Source organism: Chrysochloris asiatica, unplaced genomic scaffold, assembly GCF_000296735.1.
Source record: "Chrysochloris asiatica unplaced genomic scaffold, ChrAsi1.0 scaffold00206, whole genome shotgun sequence".
In the NCBI taxonomy this organism is placed as follows: domain Eukaryota; kingdom Metazoa; phylum Chordata; class Mammalia; order Afrosoricida; family Chrysochloridae; genus Chrysochloris; species Chrysochloris asiatica.
The window spans coordinates 319,853-330,095 of record NW_006408724.1 but is presented as its reverse complement, the minus strand read 5'-3'; the positions used below and the strand labels follow the sequence as shown (position 1 = coordinate 330,095).

Sequence of the window (10,243 nt, the reverse complement as noted above, 5' to 3'; positions counted from 1 at the left end):
TCATTTGTCTCAGATATTTTATGTTTTTTCTGGACATGTGCCGATATGGTCATCTGCTTTTGCTTCTTGGACATGTTTATTGTTTATCTGTGGCCCTAATAAGTATGTGTTTTGGTAATTTTTTATGTTTTCTGATTACCTCCAGGAAGATGTGATCAAGATGTGGTCTTCCCTTTTCACTCTCCTTACTGCTTAACTCAGAGTAACTTTTGGGGGCCTCAGTTGGACCTGGGCCTGGGCCTGGGCAGCGGGCTGTTTGGGCCTCAGGCGGGTGGGTTGAGCCTAGGGCGGGCGGTTTGGGCCTCTGGGGGCCTGGGCATCAGCGACCGGGCTGCAGGAGGGTTGGGCTTCGGGCGGGTTGTTTGGGCCTCGGGCGGGTGGTTTGGGCCTCAGGGGGCCTGGGTATCAGCAGCTGGGCATTGGGCGACTTGGGCCTCAGCAGGCAGGTTGGGCGGATTGGTTCTCAGGGGGCCTGTGGCTTGGGGACCGGGCTGAGGGCAGGTTAGGTCCCAGGGGCACTGGGCCTTGGCGACCGGTTTACGCAGTGGGTTGGGCCTCAGTGGCCCTGGGCCTTAGCGACCTGGCTACGCGGCGGGTTGGGCCTTGGGGGCCCTGGACCTCGGCGGCGACCGGGCTGTGGACCGCCTGGTCCGCGAGGCGGATATGCGATTTGTGCCTTGGTTGGGCCTGGGCCTCTGTGACCAGTGTGGACGGGTTGGGCCTCAGGGCAGGCCTTGGCCTCAGTGGGAGTGTCTGGGTCTTGGGAGGGCCTTGGCTTTATTGGGTGGTCCTGTGCCTTGGGCGTTCCTGAGCCTCGGCAGTTTGGCAGAGGGCAGGTCTACGCCGGTGCAGTAGAGGGCTGGGGGTCGTGGCTGAAGGGAGGTAGTGTCCATATTGGATGACGTAAAAAATGCCTCTCTCAGTCTCTCTGTACCGTGGGTACCCCGAATTTCCTGATATCTGCACCGATATCCCTCTCTATTTGTTCGGCTTTGTTAGTTTATGCTTCCTTTTCTCTGGAAAAGCAGCCTTCTAAGTGGGGTTGCTCTAGCCCTGCTTTCCAAGGTCTGCAGGGGACAGAGGCACTCGCCGGCATGAGTGCGGAAGCGGGAGCCGTGTGCAGTCAGGCAAAAGCTCAAAATGCCAGTAATTCCTCATCAATTTGATCTTTTAAAAAGACGAGTTCAGAATGTTGAAATATAAGAGCTTATGTTTGTTCAAAGGCTGGCTGTCTGCTAGACAGAGGTTTCTTATGTGCAATTCCACCCCTTTTCCCCGAGTCTGCCCTACCTGAGCTGCCTGGTCAAGGAAGTGCTGGAAGTCTCTCTGAACAAATATTTATACAGCATCTACCATTTAAGCACTGGGAGCGTAGTGGTTACGAATTGGGCTGCTAACCTCAAGGTCAGCGGTTCAAAACTACCAGCTGCCCTGTGGGAGAAAGATGAGGCTTTCTGCTCCCATAAAGATTTACAGCCTTGGAAACCCTGTACAGGGTCGCTATGAGTCTGAACCAACTCCACGGCACATAACCACCACCTTTAAGCACTGGGAGTACAGAAGTAACTCATCTCTGACACCTTGTAGAGCCAGTATTTCAGTTTTCTTCTTCTTCTTAACAGTCCCAAACTCGTGGCAACTCCATTCACAATGCAATCAGATTGTTCCACTGACCGATTTTTCAGAAGTAGTTTCACAGAACTTTCTTCGTAGTCTGTTTTAGTTGGGAAATTCCACTGAAACCTGTTTCACATTACAGCAACACGCCTCCACTGGCAGACATGTGGTGGACATGCTTGAGGTGCTTTGGCCAAGAATAAACCTTTTGTCTCCCACATCACTAAGAACAAGCAAAAAAACTAGTCATTGAGTCAATTCCAACTCCTAGTGACCCTATGAACCAGAGTAGAACTGCTTCCTAGGGTTTCCGAGACTGCAAATCTTTATGGGATCAGACAGCCCCATCTTTCTCCCATAGAGAAATTGTTGTTGTTAAGTGCTGTTAAGTCTTTTTCAACTTATAGCGACCCTGTATAGGGTTTCTGAGGAGTGAGTGGCTGGTGAGTTTGAACCGCTGGCCTTGCAGTCCAGTACATTATCCCACAGGGCCACTGGTGAGTTTGAATTTCTGATCTTGGGGTTAGCAACCCAACATGAAACCCACTATGCCATTATAACTCCTGGTCTCTTTCATAGAAGGTGATAACTCTATCCCTGAACCATTATTGCACCCATGTTTGGTTTAAGGCGTCAGTACTGATGGTATAGTGTTGTTGATAAATGTTACCAAATCAGTTCCAACTCATAGTGACTCTATATAGGGTTTCTGAGGAGCTGTTGGTGGGTTTGAACTGCTGACCGTGCGGTTAGCAGTGCAGTGCTGATCCTACAGTGCAGTGTGGTTGGTGAAAAGCCTTAAGAGGGAGCATAGTAGAACAAACAATTCCTCCATAAATAAAAATAAAAGAACCAGCAACTCAATTGGACCCACCAGTTCATTGTTTAGTTATCTGGTCTTCCTAGTGCAGACCTCATCTCTTAATTTTTCTCTGTGTGTGTCTCTCTCTCCTGAGCACCCACTCTCCCTCCATCTCATACGTGCGCATTCACACAAAACGTGAAGGTCATTATTTGACGCTGATAGTTAAATCCATATCCCAGAGCTGTCCTTGATGAGTACATACACTTCTCAGTCAAGGACACTAAATAGCTAACCACTCGTCCATTTGAAGAGCCCCCGCCTCCCTCCACTCAGTGACATCTCTTAAAGATGTCAGACTCCTGCATTGACTTTCCATAAGAACACATTCCATATGAAATAAGCTGTTGACAATAAGACACCCAAAAGGCAGAGCAGCCTTGTCCCCTCAGGTCCAAGAAGTGATCAACCCAGACAGACATCTCAGACATCTCCCTCTAGTAATTCTCCATGAACAAAGCCCTCCTGGAAGCCATCTCGATTGAAAGAACCAACACTTGAACCAAAAATCTATTTGTATTATAAGTAGAAGCTAAAAACAATCTGTTACATTAATGCAGCCTATTTCTGTTGCCCAGAAGCAATTGCATATTTATTACTGACCCACCAGTTTGACCTATTGCAGCCATAAACCAAATGAATGTTATCTTGATCCATTTTAAAGATAGTTATCAGCCAAGCAATAACAGAAATGCTCTGAGTGTCTGTTGGGGCTAATTTTTCCCCCCTGCTCACCCCCTTTTGTTATTGGTGAAGGCACTGATGTGAATTCTCAAATAGAAAATCAATGACAATAATGAAAGCCAAGCTATCAGGCATCTCTTAGTTAAACTGTATGGAGAAAATGCTGCTTTTTACCTCTTTGCTCTCCATCCCACCCAAATGTGAAGGAAAAATGAATGGCTGCAGGAGAGGCTTGAAATCAGGAAAGCGTGAGGGTACCCTGATACTGTTGTGTCTAGAAAATGTGATTTCGGACCCCATACAGCGTGTACAAATCACAATTTTAACAAGTCCTACTACAGCCAGGACTCCTAGTATGGCACTGTAGGATCAGCACAGGACTGCAAACCACAGGGTAGGTGGTTCAGACCCACCGGTCACTCCTTGGAAACCCTACACAGGGTCGCTATGAATCGGAATCGACTCGATAGCAGTTAACAAACAACATCTGCAGCCAAAAGTGATGGCCTCAGAAGTTTGATTTCCAGTTTACTTCTTAATCCATCTTATAGTTTTTGAGTAAATACTGGGCTTTCAGAGGGTGATTGTAAGGGACTTTGGATGAGTTGTGTGTGTCTTCAGTCTGCCCCTGCAAAGAGATTGTAGCACAGGGCCTTTCAGTGCATGTACAGTGCAGAGCACTGACTTGTTTCCTCCTGAGCACCCAAAAATAGCAGGTGTGCAAAGTCACCTTCCTATTTGAAATTGGTACCAAACAGATCTTGGCATACATCATACTGTGCTCACAGAATTGGGGTGCAGAGTTCAAGTAGGTGAAGTGCAAAATGGAAAGTCTTTTTCTCAGGGGCTAATTGTTCAACTTGGAGTCCTGGTGTGGTGCTGTTTGTTAATGCGCTGGACTGCAAAGTCCACTTTGAACCTGGAGGCCCGCGGTTCAAGTTCACCAGTTGCTCCTTGGAAACCCTATACAGGGTCACTATGGGTTGGAACCGACTCTACGGCATTTTAACAACACAACAAATTGTTCAACTTAGGAGTGCTGGTGCAGCACTGTGGGATAAAGCACTGGACCACAAGATCTGTTTGAACCACAAAGTCAGTGGTTCAATCTCACCAGTTACTCCTTGGAAATCCTATACAGGGTCACTGTGAGTAGGGACCAACTTGACTGCACTTAAGAGAATTGTTCAACTTAGAAATGATTCTGACCCCCCAGTTCTGTTTGCTTTCTGACCTCTTCCATACATTTTAGCCATTGAATTGCTTGTTAAATTCTCCACTAGAAATCCATCCTGGTGTGACATCATAGGATGAGCGTGTGGAGTGTGTGGGTAAGCGTTGTAGGATAAGTGTGTGGTGTGGAGTCTTGGTGGCACCATAGGATAACTGCAGGACCACAAAGTCATTTTGAATCACAAGATTGGCAGTTTAAACTCACCAGTCACTCCTCAGAAACCCTGTACAGGGTCACTATGGGTCGATGCCACTTAACAACAGCAACAACAATAGATACGTTAATTCCTCTATCATTTCTCACGTGAAAAAATTTAAAAGAATGACTGAATAGCAATGAAAATGTTTAATCGGAAGCTGCTTTGTTTCTGATATAATTCTGTTGTTATTAAGTGTTGTTAAGTCGGTTCCAACTCATAGCAACCCAGTATAGGGTTTCCAAGGAGCAGCTGGTGAGCTTGAACTACTGAACTTGTCATTCAAACTGACTTTGCTGTCCAACGCATTAACCCACAGCACTCTGTTAGTATAGGTGAAGAAGCCTGGGCAAACCCAAGAGAGTGCTATCCAAGTAATATCTCTGACTCCATGTGACTTAATGCAGCCTGTCTCTGCATAGAGATTCTTCACTATGTGACTCACAGCCCCCTGAGACACACAGGTCCGTGTGCTCAATAATGCTGAGCTTTGGATTTATCAAGCCTGGCCCATTGACTGATCTTGAGGGCACACATGAAACATTCACTGAAGTTCTCCTTATTCCTTGAGCTTGGGTCTAGAGAAAAGCTGTTGCCATCCTGCACCAAGTCTGTGGGTGATGCAAAGATTTCTCTTGGTGTGAGTATTAGGAAAAGCGTATGGTTATCAAAACCACTATACAGAATTATTATAAAGCAAAGAATTACAATTTCTACCTACATAGTCATTGGGTGAATTGCTCTTGTGACTATATATTTTACCAATGATCAGAAACATTGGAGCACTTAATATTTGTCATAGGCATTGTGCTAAATTCTAGGGATGCTTACTAAAAATGTTGAGCCCTTCACCTGCAACTGAACCCACCCCCCGGCTATCAACCAAAGTGCTCCTTAGAAGCAAAGATATCAAGACTTCATCTTGCTTACTCTGAACATGTTATCAGGAAAGATCCATCACTGGAAACATGATCCATCATGTCATGTTTAGCAAAGGAGCGCGTCAGCAAAGACAAGAAAAGCCCTCCGTGAGGTGAATTGACATGGTGGCTGCAGCAGTGGCTCAGACATCATCACTGGATTATGAGGGTGGCTCAGGACCAGATGATGTTCTATTCTAAGTGGTAGTGGTGGATATGTGCCGTGAAGTCGGTTCTGACTAATAGCAACCCTTTATAGAGTTTCTGAGGCTGTAAATCTTTACAGAAGCAGAAAGCCTCATCTTTCACCTGCGGAACAGCTGGTAGTTTCAAACTGCTGTCCCTGAGGTTAACAGCCTGACTCATAACCACCACACTACCAGAGCTCTCTTATATGTAAGGTCACCGTAAGTGGGAGCTGACTCCATGGCAACTCAAAACTATGATGAGCAGGTCTTATTTTTTAAATGACTAACTGTAGAAGACTAAGATAAATGTTGTGTAGATGACACAAGCCAAAAGTTCTGGAGAAGTCTGAAAAGAAAAACAAAAACGAATCCTGGACTTAGCAGTTAAGGCAGCCTTCACTCAGATTCAGCCTTGACCATTGACTGATGTTGAGATAAAAAGGATGGAGAGAGTATTCCAATCAGGAGCCAAGGCATGGTGCAGAGCTTCCTATGCCACGTTTGCAGGCAGCTGAGCACAAAGACAAGACTGAGAGTTTGGAGTATCCTCAATGGCAGGAGGAGCATGGCTGTGGCTTATTACTTACTGCCACCAATAATTAGGCCTAACATTTCTAACACCCACACGTCCCAGTTGATGAAGCATGCGTACTTTTACTTTATGAAGTTAAGTCTCTGTAATTTTCCAATGTAAAAACTCTTCTGGGGGCAGGGTGGGGGTTGGGGAGAATGCATGCACAGAGTAAGTCCTATAAAATGTTAAGAGTGCTAGGGTAGGCGCTTACTTTGGTTGCATCTTCAGGAGGGACCAATGGCTGGAGGAAGACACCAGCTGAAGTAGAAGGCCTATGAAGGTGAGGGAGACTCTTGATGAAATGGATTATGGAGAAAACGCAGGGTGGGCAGTGTTTTGTTCTTCTGTACCTGCGGAACACCAGGAGTTAGATTCAACTTGATGGCAGCTAACAACAAGGATGAGTACTTTGAGAGACCATAGGAGGAGCCCAACCGCAACCTGGTGACGTGTGGTGATGTGCCAGCAAAGATTTTCTGGAGGAGATAATGAGAGCCGACTCTTAAGGGACAGCTAGGACTTAGCTGGGCGAAGAAGAAGAAAGGCATTCTAGGCAGAGGGACCAACATGAGCTGAGGCATGGAGGTGTGAAATATCATAGCCCATGTAGGTAGGGCATGATCAGCATTCTGGGTCTAACCAAAGATAACACCTAGAACTTGCTTATTCCAGATCCTGTGTTCTACTTTAATAACAAGTTAGCCCAAGTTTCTGAAGGAAGTTGGTCAAGTCATTTTAAGTTAGAAAACAATTTTCCTTTACTGTTTATCTTTTTTATATTTAGAGCAGAGAAGCCAAAAATGAATAATAAAGTCACTTTTGTTTTCAAACTAAAAGAGTCGAAGAAAAAGGAATAAGAATAAGGGAGTCCAGAATTCCTCAGATGAGCAGGATTCTGAAGGAGATCCAACATCATCCCTGGAGCCACGGCTGCATCCCGAGACCCTCACGCAGACAGGGTATTTAGTAAACAGTTAGGGAAGGAAAGAATATGTAAGTGATTCCATTTGCATACCTATCCATCAGGTGTCTCTCTGGATCACTTTTTCAAAACAAGTTTGTAATTGTTAAGTGCCATCAAATTGGTTCCCTGTGTGAGTTTTCTGAGGAGCAACTGGTAGGTTTGAACTGTTGATCTTGCAATTAGTTGTCCAGCGCTTACTCTACAGCGCCACACCAGGACCCCAAAACAGCTTTGGTGGTGGTAGTGGTGGCTGTTTGCCATCAAGTCAGTTCCAACTCACAGCGATCCTGTATATGGTCTCCGAGGATGTAAATCTTCATGGGAGCAGAAAATCTTATCGTTCTCCTGAGGAGCTGCTGGTGGATTCAAACTGCTGACTTTTTGGTTAGCTGCCCGTTGCATTACTATGCTACTAGGGCTCCTTTAAAAGAGCTGTGATAATGTATAAATGATACAGCAATACACCACACACATCAAAGATTGCAGTCTCCTAAGTTTGACATATGTATATGCCCATTAAACCATCACATAGTCAAGATAGTGAACATATCCATTACTCTCCAGAGTTTTTCCTCTAAGCACCTGTTGATCTCCTTTCTGTCAGTACAGATTCGTTTACATTTTTTAGAATTTTATACAAATAGAATTTGTACAGTATGTTCACTGTCTTACATGGCTGCTTTTACTCAACATAGTTACTTTCATCCATGAGGCTCATTTATGTTGCTGCATTAATTAGTAGTTCATTCTTTTTATTGCTGCATAGTATCCCATTGTGTGACTATATCATAACTTGGTTATCGTTTCGCTCGTTGATAAACGTTTGGGTTGTTTGAAAATGTTGGCTATTATAAATAAAGCGTACAACTCTTGTTTAAACATGTGCCTTCGTGGCTCTGGTCAAATACCTAGGAGTGGAATTGCTGGATCATCTTTCACCCCATCTGTAAGAAGCTGTGAAGATTAATAACATGTTTTTAGAGTGTTTTGAGTCTTTCATGAGTAAAGATAGTCAGGAGTATGGTGGTGTGGGAATTTGAGACAAGAAGTCGAGTTATGATGACATTTTCATTTCAGTGCAGTCTTGGAAATAGACCAAGTAGAACTTTACTCCTTAGGGTTTCTGAGGATTTAAATATTTATGGGAGTCTCATCTTTCTCCCAAGGAGCAGTTGGTGGGTTTACACTGCCAACGTTGTGGTTACCTGCCCAGCACTTAATCCACTGCACCACCAACAGACAACAGGTTTAAAACCTTTGTCCTTTCTTTTGTCGCTCAGAGTCTCCTGCTGGTGTGGTGTTCCCCAGATAATAACCTTGAGTTCTTCAAATATTGAGTAATTAATATGAGACAAAGGTTCATATTTATATCTGATGCACCATGTTCTGTTACCCATGACAGGAAACTTCTGCCAAGTCTGAAGTCCTAACCAATTTGTCTCTGCTTTCCACAGGGGACACTTAAATTGGCTTCAGCTAGATCGAAGAGTATTGGAGCATGACTTCCCTAAAAAATCAGGACCTGTGGTTTTATACTTCTGTGTCAGGTATGTACGCATGCTACTATCCACACCTCCTCCTCCTCTTGTTTTGTTTCGTTTTTCAAAAAAAGTCTTGGGTTTCAAGTGATTAATGGGAGAGGGCAATAGAGTTTATCTTGGTTCAGTCATTGATAAAGATCATGATCTATGTGCATTCCTAATAGATGTAAACATGAGGCATGAGTGTGTAAGGCATACTGATGTGTGTGTTGTATGGATTTGCTTATTTGTGCTGTTGACATAGGCTGCTTATCTAGAGTGAATAGGAAAATAAAGTGTCTTTTTTTTTTTTTTTTTTCTTGGTAGAGTCACATACCCAAACTAAAATGAGTCTCTTATAATATAACATTCACTTTCGGGGACAACTTGAAGCTACATAGCAAAATCTATCTGTTCTTTTCCTTCTATCACCAATGCTAGTGTGACCTCTTGAAACTTGCGTATTTTATCCCAAAGAGGAGCAGTTCACACCCAGCAAAAAACTACAGTGAATGCATTTCCTAAAAGAAAAGATATGCTGTAATAAAATATCAGAAATATTGGACATTTTCTGTGTATTAATCTATTTTCTGGAGTTCTGGTGTGGCACTGTGGGTTAATGTGCCGGACTGCAAGGTCGGTTTGAATAGCAAGGTTGGTGGTTGAAGCTCACCAGCGATTCCTCAGAAACCCTATACAGGGTTGCTATGGAGTTGGTACTGACTCAACGGCACTCAACAACAACAGCAATCTGTTTTATGAGAAGTTTTATTTTGTGATTGCTATAATGCTGAATACTTGCAGTTATCTTATAAAGTCAACCATACTTAGCCCATGCATTTGCAGAAGGTTGTGTGAAGCCAGAGGGAGGTCAGGTCATGTGTTCAGAGCCAAGTGCCAATCGGTAGATAGCAGAGTCAGCCTGGTAGACCAAGGTATTTCTGTAGAGAACCTTCATTGCAACACAATTTCAGAGGCCCTAAATTTCTGATGTTTCAGTCTTCAGAGTTCCTGGTTAATGCAGTTAACATGCTGGTGTTTTTGTTTTTGTCTATTACCAAGTTGGTCCCAAGTCATAAGGACCCCCTATATAGGGTTTCTGAGAGTGGCTGGTAGGTTTCAACTGCCAACCTTGCAGGTTCCAGCCCAGTGCTAATCCTACAGCGCCACACCAGGGCTCAATGTGCTAGTAGGAGGCTCAAATTCACCCAGAGGTACCTCAGAAGTACGGCCTGTCAATCTATTTCCAAAAGGTCACAGCACTAAAAACCCTATGGATACATACAGCCAACTGATTTTTGACAAAACACCTAAATATCTCGCATGGGGAGATGATAGTCTTTTCAACAGATGGTGCTGGCAGAACTGGAGAACGATACGCAAAAGATAGAAACAAGACCTTCACCTCACACCTTACACAAAAACCAACTCAGCATGGATTAAGGACCTAAATGTGAATCCCAGAATTATGAAGGCCATCAATG

The 10,243-nt window shown here is 44.3% G+C and overlaps 1 protein-coding gene across 1 annotated transcript in view; it reads left to right on the top strand.

The window, feature by feature from the left end:
• FRMD4A (FERM domain containing 4A) overlaps window positions 1-10,243 on the top strand; it is a 422,369-nt gene that overhangs the window by 247,625 nt on the left and 164,501 nt on the right. Inside the window, exon 4 of the mRNA XM_006872593.1 lies at window positions 8,694-8,786. Coding sequence (XP_006872655.1) covers window positions 8,694-8,786 — 93 coding nt within the window. The remainder of the gene's footprint in view (window positions 1-8,693; window positions 8,787-10,243) is intronic.